The following is a 20,316-nucleotide window of genomic DNA, read 5'->3' on the forward strand; positions in this document are numbered from 1 at the left end:
GCCGCTTCACTTTTGACGAGAGAGAGAGAGAGAGAGAGAGAGAGAGAGAGTTTGGTAGGCCGTTTCACTTTTGACGAGAGAGAGAGAGAGAGAGAGAGAGAGAGAGTTTGGTAGGCCGTTTCACTTTTGACGAGAGAGAGAGAGAGAGAGAGAGAGAGAGAGAGAGTTTGGTAGGCCGTTTCACTTTTGACGAGAGAGAGAGAGAGAGAGAGAGAGAGAGAGTTTTGCAAGCCGTTTCACTTTTGACGAGAGAGAGAGAGAGAGAGAGAGAGAGAGAGAGAGAGAGTTTTGCAAGCCGCTTCACTTTTGACGAGAGAGAGAGAGAGAGAGAGAGAGAGAGAGAGAGTGAGTTTTGCAATCCGCTTCACTTTTGACGAGAGAGAGAGAGAGAGAGAGAGAGAGAGAGAGAGTGAGTTTTGCAAGCCGCTTCACTTTTGACGAGAGAGAGAGAGAGAGAGAGAGAGGAGAGAGAGAGTGAGTTTTGCAAGCCGCTTCACTTTTGACGAGAGAGAGAGAGAGAGAGAGAGAGAGAGAGAGAGAGAGAGGCATTCACCAGTAAGATACAAATACTGCAATTCTAATTGAGGTCACTTTTTACGAATATCTCGTGTCATGTCACTCCCGCAGCCTGACAAGTAATTCTCCCATTAAATAAGGTAGTGGCTATTAGAATGTCTTATGTTAAAAATAATAATCCTTGTGGGATAGAATTTACAAAAATTTTACCACGATATTTTGTGAAGAACAGTAGCAGTGATTTTAAAGTCCAACAAAGGATAGTGGACAGGATTTAACGTAATTTCTATAATTAAAAAAATAACGGAGTTAAAAAGGAAAAGTAGGATCTTGACGCACATGTAAGTTAAGACGATTTATCAATCAACAATTACAAATACTAATTACTTGTATAATTGCTAACTAGAACTGAAAAAAACTTAAGGCGGTATTAGGAGAAAAATTAGTAAAACAGTAACCTAACATATAATCACCTGTGCGAAAATCTCTTCCTGGATTAGCCTGTTCCAATCTGGATTAATGGCTGCTTGCGCCTTTCCAACCGAACTCCTTGTGGTCATGGTAACTAATTAACAAATCACACGCAACACTTTATCTTACGGTCACAGCTATAGTTCTTACTTCCACAAGACTAATACCGACATACAACTGAACCAAATAATGAGTATTTGTCCTTACGGTTAAATGTCATGGCGAGATTTTGGCAAAAAAATAAACACCATCTTCCAGGCCACGTAAAGTGCTTGAAATGTAGCACCAATTCAGAGTAACTTCCTTGTCGAGGGAACAACGATCACTGGATTTGGAAACCTACACTTAGTCATAAAGCTCACAATCCTTCCTCTCCAGTTTTATGCAGTTTGGCGGCTGTTTCATCCGTGACCTACTTGCCTAGTTTAAAAGGTGACTTTGTTACGAAGTTCATTTTGATTAACAATTTAATAAATAATCATGAAATAAATTCTACCAACTTCATTTCGATTAATAATTTAATAGATCGTAAAGGAAATTCTACTAAACTCATTTTGATTAAAAATTTAATAAATAACCATAAAGGAAATTCTTCCAACCTTATTTTGATTAACTTTAGTGAATAATCATAAAGAAAATTCTACCAACCTTATTTTGATTAACTTTAATGAATAATAATAAAGAAAATTCTACCAACCTTATTTTGATTAACTTTAGTGAATAATCATAAAGAAAATTCTACCAACCTTATTTTGATTAACCTTAATGAATAATCATAAAGAAAATTCTATCAACCTTATTTTGATTAACTTTAATGAATAATCATAAAGAAAATTCTACCAACCTTATTTTGATTAACTTTAGTGAATAATCATAAAGGAAATTCTACCAACCTTATTTTGATTAACTTTAATGAATAATCATAAAGAAAATTCTATCAACCTTATTTTGATTAACTTTAATGAATAATCATAAAGAAAATTCTATCAACCTTATTTTGATTAACTTTAGTGAATAATCATAAAGAAAATTCTACCAACCTTATTTTGATTAACTTTAGTGAATAATCATAAAGGAAATTCTACCAACCTTATTTTGATTAACTTTAATGAATAATCATAAAGAAAATTCTATCAACCTTATTTTGATTAACTTTAGTGAATAATCATAAAGAAAATTCTACCAACCTTATTTTGATTAACTTTAATGAATAATCATAATGGAAATTCTACCAACCTTATTTTGATTAACTTTAATGAATAATCATAAAGAAAATTCTACCAACCTTATTTTGATTAACTTTAGTGAATAATCATAAAGAAAATTCTACCAACCTTATTTTGATTAACTTTAATGAATAATCATAAAGAAAATTCTATCAACCTTATTTTGATTAACTTTAATGAATAATCATAAAGAAAATTCTATCAACCTTATTTTGATTAACTTTAGTGAATAATCATAAAGAAAATTCTACCAACCTTATTTTGATTAACTTTAATGAATAATCATAAAGAAAATTCTATCAACCTTATTTTGATTAACTTTAGTGAATAATCATAATGGAAATTCTACCAACCTTATTTTGATTAACTTTAATGAATAATCATAAAGAAAATTCTATCAACCTTATTTTGATTAACTTTAGTGAATAATCATAATGGAAATTCTACCAACCTTATTTTGATTAACTTTAATGAATAATCATAAAGAAAATTCTATCAACCTTATTTTGATTAACTTTAATGAATAATCATAAAGAAAATTCTATCAACCTTATTTTGATTAACTTTAGTGAATAATCATAAAGAAAATTCTACCAACCTTATTTTGATTAACTTTAATGAATAATCATAAAGAAAATTCTATCAACCTTATTTTGATTAACTTTAGTGAATAATCATAAAGAAAATTCTACCAACCTTATTTTGATTAACTTTAATGAATAATCATAATGGAAATTCTACCAACCTTATTTTGATTAACTTTAATGAATAATCATAAAGAAAATTCTACCAACCTTATTTTGATTAACTTTAGTGAATAATCATAAAGAAAATTCTACCAACCTTATTTTGATTAACCTTAATGAATAATCATAAAGAAAATTCTATCAACCTTATTTTGATTAACTTTAATGAATAATCATAAAGAAAATTCTGCGAACCTTATTTTGATTAACTTTAGTGAATAATCATAAAGGAAATTCTACCAACCTTATTTTGATTAACCTTAATGAATAATCATAAAGAAAATTCTATCAACCTTATTTTGATTAACTTTAATGAATAATCATAAAGAAAATTCTACCAACCTTATTTTGATTAACTTTAGTGAATAATCATAAAGGAAATTCTACCAACCTTATTTTGATTAACTTTAATGAATAATCATAAAGAAAATTCTATCAACCTTATTTTGATTAACTTTAATGAATAATCATAAAGAAAATTCTACCAACCTTATTTTGATTAACTTTAGTGAATAATCATAAAGGAAATTCTACCAACCTTATTTTGATTAACTTTAATGAATAATCATAAAGAAAATTCTACCAACCTTATTTTGATTAACTTTAGTGAATAATCATAAAGAAAATTCTACCAACCTTATTTTGATTAACTTTAATGAATAATCATAATGGAAATTCTACCAACCTTATTTTGATTAACTTTAATGAATAATCATAAAGAAAATTCTATCAACCTTATTTTGATTAACTTTAATGAATAATCATAAAGAAAATTCTACCAACCTTATTTTGATTAACTTTAGTGAATAATCATAAAGGAAATTCTACCAACCTTATTTTGATTAACTTTAATGAATAATCATAAAGAAAATTCTATCAACCTTATTTTGATTAACTTTAGTGAATAATCATAAAGAAAATTCTACCAACCTTATTTTGATTAACTTTAATGAATAATCATAATGGAAATTCTACCAACCTTATTTTGATTAACTTTAATGAATAATCATAAAGAAAATTCTACCAACCTTATTTTGATTAACTTTAGTGAATAATCATAAAGAAAATTCTACCAACCTTATTTTGATTAACTTTAATGAATAATCATAAAGAAAATTCTATCAACCTTATTTTGATTAACTTTAATGAATAATCATAAAGAAAATTCTATCAACCTTATTTTGATTAACTTTAGTGAATAATCATAAAGAAAATTCTACCAACCTTATTTTGATTAACTTTAATGAATAATCATAAAGAAAATTCTATCAACCTTATTTTGATTAACTTTAGTGAATAATCATAATGGAAATTCTACCAACCTTATTTTGATTAACTTTAATGAATAATCATAAAGAAAATTCTATCAACCTTATTTTGATTAACTTTAGTGAATAATCATAATGGAAATTCTACCAACCTTATTTTGATTAACTTTAATGAATAATCATAAAGAAAATTCTATCAACCTTATTTTGATTAACTTTAATGAATAATCATAAAGAAAATTCTATCAACCTTATTTTGATTAACTTTAGTGAATAATCATAAAGAAAATTCTACCAACCTTATTTTGATTAACTTTAATGAATAATCATAAAGAAAATTCTATCAACCTTATTTTGATTAACTTTAGTGAATAATCATAAAGAAAATTCTACCAACCTTATTTTGATTAACTTTAATGAATAATCATAATGGAAATTCTACCAACCTTATTTTGATTAACTTTAATGAATAATCATAAAGAAAATTCTACCAACCTTATTTTGATTAACTTTCGTGAATAATCATAAAGAAAATTCTACCAACCTTATTTTGATTAACCTTAATGAATAATCATAAAGAAAATTCTATCAACCTTATTTTGATTAACTTTAATGAATAATCATAAAGAAAATTCTGCGAACCTTATTTTGATTAACTTTAATGAATAATCATAATGGAAATTCTACCAACCTTATTTTGATTAAATTTACTGAATAATCATAAAGGAAATTCTGCCAACCTTATTTTGATTATATTTACTGAATAATCATAAAGGAAATTCTGCCAACCTTATTTTGATTAAATTTACTGAATAATCATAAAGGAAATTCTGCCAACCTTATTTTGATTATATTTACTGAATAATCATAAAGGAAATTCTGCCAACCTTATTTTGATTAAATTTACTGAATAATCATAAAGGAAATTCTGCCAACCTTATTTTGATTATATTTACTGAATAATCATAAAGCAAATTCTGCCAACCTTATTTTGATTAAATTTACTGAATAATCATAAAGGAAATTCTGCCAACCTTATTTTGATTAACAATATAATAAATAATCATAAAGGAAATTCTACTAACTTCATTTGGATTAACAATTTAATAAATAATAATAAAGGAATTTCTACCAATCTGATGAGTCCCCGCTGTAGTGACATAAAGAAAATAAAAAATATTTGACCGAATTTATTAAATCCCTATTGAAATCTATACGAATATCCATATTTTCTAAGGAATGATAAAACCAATTAATCAACTACATCGTTAATGTATTTGAAATTTGGTCACCAAGTACCACACTTAGTTAATAAGAAAAAAATTATCGCCCAATAAACAACAAACAATTATTCAGCAGTTCATTGTTATTATGGCGTTATTTTTAAGAATCAAAACCCTGTGTCAACATGTTCTAACAACAGTTTGTAGAACAAACATCATTGCCAATCAAAGTGAGATTTCCATAGGTGACCAAACAGTTTACTGGTAATAGCAGGTGAAATAGCTTGAACGACAGGAATGTATTTATTGTAATATTTATCACTATAAATCACTTTAGAAAGAAAATAAATCGACGTTAATGGTTTGTTGCTTTGCGCATGCGTTATGGTTACTAAAAAAAGTTAAGAAAATAGTTTAAAGGTCACTCATGAATGGAAGAGGCAAGGGACAGCGGCAATGCCCTAGCTTGCTCAGCAATGACCTAGAGACTGACCAAATATACATAAGAACAGGGCCCGAGGCCCCTCTTCAACCAAGCTAAGACCAGGGAGGGCCAACCAATGACTGCTAATGACTCAGCAGGTAGATCTATAGGTTCCCAAAACCCCACCATCCTTAACTCACAAGGATGGTGAGGTTGCTGACAATACCAGAAACTATCGAGCTTGAGAGGGACTCGAAACCCGGTCCAGCAATCACCAGGCAGGTACCTTTCCAATACGCTACCACAAAATCACTCTGTTCAAGTAAGTACACCCAGCAAAAAAACCGGTGTCGCCTCGCCAGACCCAACTTGGATACATCATGTCCTTGCCCTGAGAGGTTGAAAGGTGCCCGGACATTTAAACAACCAAAACATCGTTAAGATGGTTCGAATGTGATGAGGAGGGTAATTACCGATATCAGTCAAAAAGGTGCGAGGATTGATGATATATATAATATATATATATATAGATATATAGATATATATATATATATATATACATAGATATATATATATATACACACACACATATATATATATATATATATGTATATATAAACAGTATATATATATATATAACACACAGTATATATATATATATATATATATATATATATTATAATGTATATATATATATAATATATAATATATATATATACAAATACAAAGATATAATATATATATATGTATATATATACATATATTCATATATATATATATATATATATACAGTATAATATATATATACATATATATATATATAATTATATATATATATATATATATATATATATATATATATATATATATATAATATATATATATATATATATATATATATATATATATATATATATAATATATATATATATATACATATATATATGTATATATACATATTGTCACACACACACACACACACACACATATATATATATATATATATATATATATATATATATACTGAAAGAGATAGAGAGGTCTTATCTCTTATTTTTTTAAAAATGCAATTGCTTTCGTGAAACGAAAAATATAATCACACTGATATATTTGAATTCCTTTTTATATTTTTATATGGAACATCCTTCAATATTCTGGAAACTGACCATTCCAATTAATATACGTGGGAAATGTTATATTCCTTGTTTACATTATTATAGCAGCTGTTCTCTCTCTCTCTCTCTCTCTCTCTCTCTCTGTATATATATATACATATATATATATATATATATATATATATGTATGTGTGTGTGTGTGTATATGTATATATATATATATATATATACATATATGTATATATATACATATCTGTATATATATATATATATATATATATATATATATATATATATTTTATATATATATATTACCTGTATCCAATATTTTATATTATTTGGATGTTCCCAAGGGTCACACACGACCGCTAACTACTTTCCAAGTTGGCGTTGGAATTGTATTTCTTTTGGGTGAAGATCCCATGTTCCAAAGATGTACAATGACCACCTAAACACAATGTTAGAACGATGTATGCCCGTTTTCATCGCGAGTTGAAATCATTGATATTAAATGTTATCAATACGGGTATTACCATCATCATCATCACTTCATAAATGTTAATAAGCAAACCTCGCCAAGCCATACATTAAGATCACCCTGTTGCCACCTCTCCACCATCATCTTTAACCCCCACCTGGTTATATCCCACTACCCCTATCCCCAATGTTTGAGGTTTAAAGGTCTCACAGTTATGATAAGATCCTTCTGGTGGAAGTTTTTTAGTAAATGAAAAACAAAATACTAAGATGACAATATTTCATACAGTTTGCTTTCCAGGTGTTTAAAATTATATCAAAACTATAGATAACGAAGTAAATACGCGGAAGACTGATTGAACAAATATCGAGAGTAATGCATATTTTGAAGAGCTTACCGCGGGAGCACTTTTACGGTGTTGGACATCAGGACATGAAACGACAAATAAAATCGTAATATTATGAATGCTCAATGCTAAGGAAATATTTCCTTTTCCCTTGGGAAGGGTGAAGCCAGCTAGACTTGGACCTTTGAGCATTGAGCAACCGTCACCAGGGAAGGGGGTTCGCTTGGAAGTGAGCGACTTGCCCAGAAAATTTGATTGATTGACTGATTGATTAGGAGTTTTTTGTCACCCTGATATCTAAAGTTATTGACGGTGAACCAGATAATTTGAGTAAACAATGGGTTGATAGGCCGCAGTGTGTAATTTTGTGGAGAGAGAGAGAGAGAGAGAGAGAGAGAGAGAGAGAGAGAGTAAGGCTTAAGTAAATGCAAACGAGATATTTCCGTGTTATGAATATTAATATGAATAGTCAGTTCCAATATTATTTAAGAAAATTTTATATAGAAATAGGATAGGAAGATTCAAATAAAAAGTTATGATAAAATATTTTGATGAATTAGTTTAGAAATAATATTAGATTACATTTCTTGAAAGAATAAAAAAGTTATCTCGCTTCATCGCATTTCTTTGAGTGATATCGGTAATTTCCCTCCTCCTCACATTCTAACCATCCTAACGATGTCTCGGTTGTTTAACCTCTGCCACCTTTCAGGGCAAGAAGGGCATGATCTCTCCAAGCCAGGTCGAGCCAGGCGACACCGGTTTTGTTGCTGGGTGTACAGAAGCATTGTCATTGACTTTTATCTTTCTTCGTGGCCAAGTGGTAGTCACTGTCTATACAAGCTTGCCGGACCAGGGTTCAATTCCAGGTCGGTCACAAGCTCTTGTCTTTGTGTGATTTCGCCCGGGGCTCTGATCCCGAGGTCGTTAAGAGAATCCAGACATTAATGTATCAAAAATATATGGCTTATTTGAATAAAAAAAAACACGTTTAAATGTGCAAAACTTTATCATATATATATATATATATATATATATATATATATATATATATATATATATATATATATATATATATATATATATATATATATATATATATATATGTGTTTTATAAATATATATATATATATATATATATATATATATATATATATATGCATATATATATATACCTTACTTATAATTGTAAATCGAACTGTTTAACGTATTTCTTCAAAAATACCCATAAAAGAAAGAAAGGAAACACATAAATCCATATATTTCAACCAATACACATTGGCCCTGAAGATAATAACAATAATAATAATAATAATAATAATAATAATAATAATAATAATAATATCAATAATAATAATAATAATAATAATAATAATAATAATAATAATAATAATAAACTCTGCCGATGCAGCCATTACTTTTAACTCAACCTGCCTAAAAGAGGGTCTCCTACCACAATAATAATAATAATAATAATAATAATAATAATAATAATAATAATAATAATAACAATAATAATAATAATAATAAGGAAATGGCCTTTTAATTTTCATATGAAATAACAACATAAAATTAAAACAAAAATCTTTCGATAGAACAAAAGGAAAGTAAAACTATAAATTAGTATTTTATTAATTTCCGAAATCTTTGACATTTTCCAGAGACTAAAACAAGATGGCGAAACTCGATACGAGATTATTTGTTATATTAATTTTCTCTTTTTTTTTCTTTTTTGTAAGATTTTTTCAAGATTTCCTTCGGGGAAAAGAAATTACAAAAGGAGTAGTCAATGGAGATATCAGATTCGTCTTTTCACAAAAAAAAAAAGAAAAAAGAAGAAGAAGAAGAAGAAGAAGAAGAAGAAGAAGAAGAAGAAGAAGAAGAAGAAGAAAACGCAAAACTTCTACTGAAGCAGAAAGAAATCTTCGGTGAAGACCTGATGAAGATTCTTCAACGACCCAACGATGTTTTCAAAGGGCTTCACACCATCCCGTTTTCATCCGAGTCTTCATTCACACCTCATAAGAATTTTAACTTTTTCTTATAAATACAATTCTATCTATCTATCTATTTATCTATCTATCTATCTATTTATCTATTTATCTATATCTTCTATCTGTCTATCTATCTATCTATTTCCTTTGGGGAAAATAAATTACTACCAAGGTTCAGTGAAGACCGAGTGAAGAATTTTCCCAAATCGAACGAAGAAGTCTTCAAAGTCTCGCTCTCATTCGAATTATAATCGAAATCAGTTCCTGGAGACGATCTCGAAGCAAACGAAGACTTCTCCAGTCTTCAAAATGCTTCAATCTCGGAGTCTATATTTCAGCCAGGACCTATTTCGATTTTTTCAAATTATACCTGATCAAAGTCAAGTGATCTGCATTCTGAGTTTTGCAACGAAGATGTTTACAAACAATGCATTGAGAGCTATCAGTGAGTACGGGAAGAAATATCTACTTGGGGATCCCTCTTCCGAAGAACTGGACTGGGCCAAGGAGGAACAGAGTGAGGCACTCGAGCCTGTCTTGGACCAGGAGGAAAACAGTATTTCTGAGGAGACTGAAGCTGTCCTTAGTGGGACGGATCCTTCGCTTTCCAGGGACGTTCAGGTTGAGACTGAACCAGTCTCTAAATCTGATGTAACAGTTCAGACTGATGAAGACACTGAGATTGAAGATCTCAGGCTAAAGAATGAAATCATGGCTAAGGAACTTGTCAATAAACAGGCTGTGATTGTAGGCCAAGAAAATCAAATTGCAACTTACTATCAATCAATTCTTGAGTTGAAAGCGGAACTGAAAATGGCTCAGCAGAAAAATGATGCCCATATTAAAATGCAATCAGAACTTATGGGAGAGAAGGAAGCTCTGAAACGAGAGCTTGAAGGTACAGTGATTTTGGTTGAAGAAAATACAGTGAAAATGTTTCAGTTGAATGAGGAACTGGAAAAGGCCAAGAAGGAAATCGAGGCTCATGACGAACTGAAATCGATCCTTCTGGCAGAGAATGAAGATCTCCAAAAATCCAATGAGGAACGAAGCTTCCTTAATAAAGAATTAGCTCTAGAGAAAATTAAACTAGAAAAAGAGCTGATGGAGGCTCATTATAATGATCAGAAAAAAAGCCAAGGACACCAACGTCTAGTAGAAGAGCTGCAGGGCGAGATTTCTAAAGTTCTAGTGCAGAATCGTGAGCTAAAGGAGGCAGTGTTCACAAGAACAAAGAAGAACGAAGGTCTTCGTGAACAACTGGAGAACAAAGTGAAACGACAGAAAAATCTGAATGGAAAGATTGTTCGAATGACCAACAAAGAGGATGAAATTAAGAAAGAATTGTCCGCAGCGAAGGATGTCATCTCTTCACTGAAGAAGGAACTTCAGAGGAGAGATTTGGAAAAGGTTAAAAAAGAAGAAGGAACGGGTGACAAGGGTTCACCAGGAAAGGAGAAATGCGGACTTGATAAAACTTCAGTCGTAGAAGGTTGTGAAACTCCAGTAGAAGATGACAATAAAGTAGTCCTCGTGAAGGAAGAAAAACAAGGAGAAAGAGAAGGACCCACAAGGAAACTTTTGGTAAGGAAACCAAAGAAGAAGAAACCAAAACGGGACCAGGCTTACTCTTGGGCCCCCCTTGGACCCATAGTCCCAGTTTTGGAAACAGACGAAAATAAGGGTCATAACGAACGAAATCAGGAGAATATCCAAAATAATTAAGAAGTCTGAAACTAGACAAAAAAAAAAAAAAAAAAAATGAAAATAAAAAAAAATAAATAAAAAAAATAAAAAATTATTTCGATTCGGAATATTTTTCATTTTTTTTTGCAAAAGGAACATATTTTTCATTCTATTTTGTGAAAGGAATATTATTTTATATTTTTTTTGTAAGAAGAATATATTTTTGTTATTTTGTGGAAGGAATATTATTTTTTATTTCAGCGACATCCCATATTTTGTAAAAATATACCGGTATTTTTATTTTTGTGAAAGGAATATTATTTTTAAATCTTTTCTTTTTTAGGTTTAAGGATGCCGGGCTTAACTGCCTAGGCTAATGATGCTTGTCTAAACTGCCTGGCATATTTTTTATTTAGGTTTAAGGATGCCAGGCTTAACTGCCTAGGCTAATGATGCTTGTCTAAACTGGCTGGCATATTTTTTTTTTTTTTTTTTTAGGTTTAAGGATGCCAGGCTTAACTGCCTAGCCTAATCATGCCTGTCTTAACTGCCTGGCGTATTTTTTTTTTTTTCTTTTTTTTTAGGTTTAAGGATGCTAGCTTTAACTGCCTAGCCTAATGATGCCTGGCTTACTTGCACGGCATATTGATGCTTGGCTTAACTGCCTGACAAAATAATGCTTGGCTTAACTGCCTGGTCTGGTGATTTCTGGCCTAACTAGTCTAATGAGGCTTGGCTTAACTGACTGACAAAATGATGCTTGGCTTAACTGCAAGGCCTAATGATGCTTGGCTTAACTGCAAGGCCTAATGATGCTTAGCTTATCTGCCTGGCCTAATGATGCTTGGCTTAACTGCCTGGCCTATGAGGCTTGGCTTAACTGCCTGGCCTAAGAATGCTTGGCTTAAATGCCTGGCCTAATGATGCTTGGCTTAATTGCCGGACTAATAATGCTTGGCTTAATTGCCAGACTAATAATGCTTGGCTTAACTGCCGGACTAATAATGCTTGGCTTAACTGCCTGGCCTAATAATGCTTGGCTTAACTGTTTGGCCTAATAATGCTTGGCTTAACTGTCTGGCCTAATGATGCTTGGCTTAACTGCCTGGCCTAATAATGCTTGGCTTAACTGCCTGGCCTAATAATGCTTGGCTTAACTGCCTGGCCTAATGATGCTTGGCTTAACTGCCTGGCCTAATGATGTTTGGCTTAACTGCCTGGCCTAAGAATGCTTGGCTTAACTGCCTGGCCTAAGAATGCTTGGCTTAACTGCCTGGCCTAAGAATGCTTGGCTTAACTGCCTGGCCTAATGATGCTTGGCTTAACTGCCTGGCCTAATAATGCTTGGCTTAACTGCCTGGCCTAAGAATGCTTGGCTTAACTGTCTGGCCTAATGATGCTTGGCTTAACTGCCTGGCCTAATGATGCTTGGCTTAACTGCCTGGCCTAATAATGCTTGGCTTAACTGCCTGGCCTAATAATGCTTGGCTGAACTGCCTGGTCTAATAATGCTTGGCTTAAATGTCTGGCCTAATAATGATTGATTTAAATGTCTGACCTAATAATGATTGGCTTAAATACCTGGCTAAATGGTACTTGGCTTAACTGCCTTGGCTTAAGTTGTTTGGCTCAACTGACAGGGCTAAGGATGTTTGGCTTAACTACTTTGTCTGAGGGTGTATGGCTTAACTGCCTGGCCTAAGGGTGTTGGCTGACCTGCCCTATCTAAGAAGGTTTGGCTTAACTACCTGGTCTGTGTGTGGCTGAACTGTCCGGAAAAAAACGAAACGCTCAACTGGCTGGCCTTGAAAAAAGGGCCTAGGTGACTGGACTAAAAATGTTTGGCATGAACGCATGGACTAGGAATGTTTGGCTTACCTGATTTGTATAGGGGTGCGAGGCTTAACAGCCTGGGCTAAGGTTGTTATGGCTTAAATGCCTTGCCTTAGGAACTATGGCTTAAGAGGCCATGCCTAAGGAAGAGTTGCGTAACTGCATCTGCTAAGGATGTTTGGCTTAACTGACTGGCCTAAGAATGTTTGGCTTAACTATCTGGGCTTAGGAGGGATGGCTTCACTACCTGGCATAGAGATGCTTGTCTTAACTGCCTGGCCTGATAATACTTGAGTTAACTGGATTGCAAAAAAATGCTTGCCTTGGATACCTGGCACAATTATGCTTGCCTTTGCCAAGCATAATCCTGTTTGGCTTAACTGCAGAGCCTAATAATGAATGGCTTAAATGCCTGGCCTAATAATAAATGGCTTAAATGCCTAGTCTTATAATGAATGGCTTAAATATTTGGACTTAGGATGAATGATTTAAAAGCCTGGCCTTAGAATGAGTGGCTTAAATGCCTAGCCTTATAATGAATGGCTTAAATGCCTGGCCTTAAAATGAATAGCTTAAATGCCTGGCCTTATAATGATTAGCCTGAGAGCCTAGCCTTAGGATGAATTGTTTAAATGCCTGGCCTTAAAATGATTGGCTTAAAAGCCTAGCCTTATGATGAAAGGCTTAAATGCCCTGCCTTATAATGATTGGCTGAAATGATTGGCCTTAGTATGAAAGGCTTAAATGCCTAGCCTTATAATGAAAGGCTTAAATGCCTAGCCTTATAATGAAAGGCTTAAATGCCTAGCCTTATAATGAAAGGCTTAAATGCCTAGCCTTATAATGAAAGGCTTAAGTGGCTGGTCTAAAGATGAATGGCTTAAATGCCTAGCCTTATAGTGATTGGCTGAAATTATTGGCCTTAGTATAAATGGCTTAAATGCCTATCCTCAAAATGAAAGGCTTAAAAGGCTGGTCTAGAGATGAATGGCTTAAATGCCTAGCCTTATAAAGATTTTCTGAAATGATTGACCTTAGAATGAAAGGCTTAAATGCCTAGCCTTATAAGGATTTTCTGAAATGATTGGCCTTAGAATGAAAGGCTTAAATGCCTAGCCTTATAATGAAAGGCTTAAATGCCTAGCCTTATAATGAAAGGCTTAAATGGCTGGTCTAAAGATTAATGGCTAAAATGCCTAGCCTTATAATGATTGGCTGAAATGATTGGCCTTAGTATGAAAGGCTTAAATGCCTAGCCTTATAATGAAAGGCTTAAATGCCTAACCTTATAATGAAAGGCTTAAATGCCTAGCCTTATAATGAAAGGCTTAAATGGCTGATCTAAAGATGAATGGCTTAAATGCCTAGCCTTATAGTGATTGGCTGAAATGATTGGCCTTAGTATGAATGGCTTAAATGCCTAGCCTCATAGTGAAAGTCTTAAATGGCTGGTCTAAAGATGAATGGCTTAAATGCCTAGCCTTATAATGATTTCCTGAAATGATTGGCCTTAGAATGAAAGGCTTAAATGCCTAGCCTTATAATGAAAGGCTTAAATGGCTGGTCTAAAGATGAATGTCTTAAATGCCTAGCATTATAATGATTGGCAGAAATGATTGGCCTTAGTATGAAAGGCTTAAAAGCCTAGCCTTATGATGAAAGGCTTAAATGCCCTACCTTATAATGATTGGCTGAAATGATTGGCCTTAGTATGAAAGGCTTAAATGCCTAGCCTTATAATGAAAGGCTTAAATGCCTAGCCTTATAATGAAAGGCTTAAATGGCTGGTCTAAAGATGAATGGCTTAAATGCCTAGCCTTATAGTGATTGGCTGAAATGATTGGCCTTAGTATGAATGGCTTAAATGCCTAGCCTCATAGTGAAAGGCTTAAATGGCTGGTCTAAAGATGAATGGCTTAAATGCCTAGCCTTATAGTGATTGGCTGAAATGATTGGCCTTAGTATGAATGGCCTGGCCTTATAATGATTAGCCTGAGAGCCTAGCCTTAGGATGAATTGTTTAAATGCCTGGCCTTAAAATGATTGGCTTAAAAGCCTAGCCTTATGATGAAAGGCTTAAATGCCCTGCCTTATAATGATTGGCTGAAATGATTGGCCTTAGTATGAAAGGCTTAAATGCCTAGCCTTATAATGAAAGGCTTAAATGCCTAGCCTTATAATGAAAGGCTTAAATGGCTGGTCTAAAGATGAACGGCTTAAATGCCTAGCCTTATGGTGATTGGCTGAAATGATTGGCCTTAGTATAAATGGCTTAAATGCCTATCCTCATAATGAAAGGCTTAAAAGGCTGGTCTAGAGATGAATGGCTTAAATGCCTAGCCTTATAATGATTTTCTGAAATGATTGGCCTTAGAATGAAAGGCTTAAATGCCTAGCCTTATAATGAAAGGATTAAATGGCTGGTCTAAAGATGAATGGCTTAAATGCCTAGCCTTATAATGATTGGCTGAAATGATTGGCCTTAGTATGAAAGGCTTAAATGCCTAGCCTTATAATGAAAGGCTTAAATGCCTAACCTTATAATGAAAGGCTTAAATGCCTAGCCTTATAATGAAAGGCTTAAATGGCTGGTCTAAAGATGAATGGCTTAAATGCCTAGCCTTATAGTGATTGGCTGAAATGATTGGCCTTAGTATGAATGGCCTAGCCTTATAATGAAAGGCTTAGAAGCCTGGCCTTAAGACGTATGGCTTAAATGCCTGGCCTTGGGATGAATGGCATAAATGCCTGACCTTAAAACGAATGGCTAAAAGCCGGCCCTTAAAATGAATGGCTTAAATGTCTGGCCTTATAATGAATGGCCTAAAAGCCTGGCCTTAGGATGGATGGCTTAAATGCCTATCCTTATATTGAAAGGCTTAAATGCCTGGCCTAAGGATGCTTGGCATTAGGAAAGGGTCGTGGGAACCAAGCCTGCACATATAGAAGTAGGGCAAAACCCACCTGATGAGCCCTTTGGTCTGGGCGAAACCCTTAAGTATGTCACATTTATAGTAATAGTGGTAGTATTATGTATGTAGGAAATCAATATGTATGTATGTAAATATATATATATATATATATATATACATATATATATATATATATATAAATACAAACACATAAGTATACATATGTATATACATACACAAAACACATACACACACAAACATATATATATATATATATTATATGTATGTATATATATATATATATGTTATATATATATATATATAGTATATATATATGTATATATATATATATATTATATATAAATATATATATATATATATATCACGAAAGGAGAGATGAAAATACTGGATCGAAGTTAGTCTTATCAGCGACATAATGTGACTCACAAAGTACTAACTCCACTCAAGTCTTTTCATTTTTGCTTTCATAACTATAATGCATAATTTATGCTCATCATCCGTCAGCTATCGTAATTTTTACGTACACGAACACACACACACACGTCTCAATCTTTTTATAAGTATTATTCAAATCGTCGTTCTGTTGATATAAGGAACATCTCTACTTTATCATATTATTTGCGAATCTAATACCTCTGCTGTTAAGAATTGAGTCTGTTACTTCCACACTTACATCAACATCTTTTTGGTCTCCCATTCACTTTATATATATATATATATATATATATATACATACAGTCAGCGCGGGTCGGTCTGTCCGGGCAGCATCCGCCGTGCTTTCATTTTGGTCCCCCCCCCCATATCTACACTAATACACAATATAAATCAATAAAAATTTAATTGAACACTCACCAATATCCCTACTACTTGTCTATAGGGTAGCCTTTCCTCTTCTTGACCTCCAAAAGTCGTCGAGGAACACTATCGGCGAGGTTTTGGAGTATTTCAGCAGGTATTTCCACCTACACCTTATGGAGCGCCGCCTCGAGAAGTGTCACGTTTGTCGTCACTTCTTTACGAAGGTGGGCTTTAACTATCGCCCAAAGGTTCTCAATGGGCGAAATATCAGGACTTTGACCTGGCCAATCAAGAATATAGTTCACTTCGCTATTTTCCAGCCACTTTTTCACTTTTTTAGCCGTATGGCAAGGGGCACCGTCCTGCAGAAAAATTTCAGCTCCTGTAGCCGCAAAACAATCCGCTAAATTGCCTTTTAAAAGGTTCAAATAGCGGTCAGCATTAACCGTTATGCCTTTAGGCAAAACAACAAGGCTTGGGGCACCACCGTAGGCAAACGAACCCCAGACCATAAGCGATGCTGGGTGCTTAACTGTCTTGGCCGTGAGATTAGGCTTAAGAGGATCTGACCCCTTTCGCCGCCACACTTTTTTCCCGGTCGTCTCACTCACACAGAAGGTCGCTTCGTCACTCCACAAGACACTACGCCACTGCTCCAAGGTCCAATCCTTGTATGTCTTGGCAAAAGCAACCCTCCTCTGCCTTTGTTTCAAAGTTACAGCGGGCTTCTTTCGCGCGATCACTTTCTCGAAGTCGAGGCGCTTCGACTGGTTTTCCTGAATCGAACGAACACTGACGTCGCTCAACAATTTAGGGTTCTGTTCTTTCAGTTGCTTAGCCGTTAATGTTGGATTTTCTTCTAGGGTTCGCTTTAATATATGTAAAGTACGATCAGGAATCTTCCGGGGAGGGGAACCAGCCTGGGAGTGAGAAGGGACCTCGGCGCTACCTCCTGCCTTATACTTCGCCACCAAGCGCTTCACTGTCCTCTCGTTCATGCCAGTATTCTTCACGATTTCCTTCGTTTGCAGACCTAAATTATGACAGGTTATCACTCTAACAATGTCATCATGACTTGTACGGGGTCTAGACATCACGGGGGGGGGGGGGGGGGGGGGGGGGTTTGGATACACAAAAATGCCACGCGAACTCACAAAAGAACGATTGCAACTCGGCCCTCTCAACCTGACACAACCTCACTCCACGACTAGAGGAAACACACTGGCTAGCTTCCACCTACGCAGATATGTAGATGCCAACTTGTATAAAAAGATGCCAGTTAGTCAATTTGTCCTACTCGAGTTTTTCCCCGATAAACCCCATGCCTCCAATTAGCGCGGAACGCTGTGTCCGGCCCACTACCCGGACACAGCGATCCGCGCTGACTGTATGTATGTATATATATATATATATATATATGTATATATATATATTTATATATATATATATATATATATTCAGTATAATGTATATATACACAATATATAATATATACATATGATATATATATAAATGTATATATATATATATATATATATGTATATATATAATATATATATGTATATATAATATATATATATATATATATATATATAAATATATATATATGTATATATAATATATATATGATATATATATATATATATATGTATATATAATACATAATATATATATATATATATATATGAAAGAGATAGAGAGGTCTTATCTCTTATTTTTTTAAAGAAATGCAATTGCTTTCGTAAATAGTTAACGAAAAATATAATCACAATGATATATTTGAATTCCTTATTACATTTTTATATGGAACATCCTTCAATAGTCTGTAAACTGACTATTCCAATTAATAGACGAGGGAAATGTTATATTCCTTGTTTGCATTATTCTAGCAGCTGTTCTCTCTCTCTCTCTCTCTCTCTCTCTCTCTCTCTCTATATATATATATATGTGTGTATATTTATATATATATATATATATACACATATCTGTATGTATATATATATATATATATATATATTTATATACATATATATACATATCTGTATGTATGTATATATATATATATATATATATTACCTGTATCCAATATTTTATATTATTTGGATGTTCCCAAGGGTCACACACGACCGCTAACTACTTTCCAAGTTGGCGTTGGAATTGTATTCTTTTGGGTGAAGATCCCATGTTCCAAAGATGTTCAATGACTACCTAAACACAATGTTAGAACGATATATGCCCGTTTTCATCGCGAGTTGAAATCATTGATATTAAATGTTATCAATACGGGTATTACCATCATCATCATCACTTCATAAATGTTAATAAGCAAACCTCGTCAAGCCATACATTAAGATCACCCTGTTGCCACCTCTCCACCATCATCTTTAACCCCCACCTGGTTATATCCCACTACCCCTATCCCCAATGTTTGAGGTTTAAAGGTCTCACAGTTTTGATAAGATCCTTCTGGTGGAAGTTTTTTAGTAAATGAAAAACAAAATACTAAGATGACAATATTTCATACAGTTTGCTTTCCAGGTGTTTAAAATTATATCAAAACTATAGATAACGAAGTAAATACGCGGAAGACTGATTGAACAAATATCGAGAGTAATGCATATTTTGAAGAGCTTACCGGGGGAGCACTTTTACGGTGTTGGACATCAGGACATGAAACGACAAATAAAATCGTAATATCATGAATGCTCAATGCTAAGGAAATATTTCCTTTTCCCTTGGGAAGGGTGAAGCCAGCTAGACTTGGACCTTTGAGCATTGAGCAACCGTCACCAGGGAAGGGGGTTCGCTTGGAAGTGAGCGACTTGCCCAGAAAATTTTGATCAATTGACTGATTGATTAGGAGTTTTTTGTCACCCTGATATCTAAGGTTATTGACGGTGAACCAGATAATTTGAGTAAACAATGGGTTGATAGGCCGCAGTGTGTAATTTTGTGGAGAGAGAGAGAGAGAGAGAGAGAGAGAGAGAGAGAGAGAGAGAGAGTAATGCTTAAGTAAATGCAAACGAGGTATTTCCGTGTTATGAATATTAATATGAACAGCCAGTTCCAATATTATTTAAGAAAATTTTATATAGAAATAGGATAGGAAGATTCAAATAAAAAGTTATGATAAAATATTTTGATGAATTAGTTTAGAAATAATATTAGATTACATTTCTTGAAAGAATAAAAAAGTTATCTCGCTTCATCGCATTTCTTTGAGTGATATCGGTAATTTCCCACCTCCTCACATTCTAAC

At 33.2% G+C, this 20,316-nt stretch overlaps 1 protein-coding gene across 5 annotated transcripts in view; it reads right to left on the reverse strand.

The window, feature by feature from the left end:
- The window catches only part of LOC137627652 (uncharacterized), an 830,137-nt gene that overhangs the window by 461,423 nt on the left and 348,398 nt on the right, over positions 1 to 20,316 (reverse strand). For 2 of the 5 annotated variants that reach the window (XM_068358807.1, XM_068358805.1), the window contains exon 1: positions 990 to 1,277. The exons of the other annotated variants lie outside the window; for them this stretch is intronic. In XM_068358807.1, the coding sequence (XP_068214908.1) occupies positions 990 to 1,076 (87 nt within the window). In that variant the 5' untranslated portion in view covers positions 1,077 to 1,277. Of the gene's footprint in view, positions 1 to 989; positions 1,278 to 20,316 lie in introns of those variants that run through there. 5 annotated transcript variants of the gene reach the window in all.

This window comes from Palaemon carinicauda, chromosome 35 (genome assembly GCF_036898095.1).
Source record: "Palaemon carinicauda isolate YSFRI2023 chromosome 35, ASM3689809v2, whole genome shotgun sequence".
NCBI classification, from domain to species: Eukaryota; Metazoa; Arthropoda; class Malacostraca; order Decapoda; family Palaemonidae; genus Palaemon; species Palaemon carinicauda.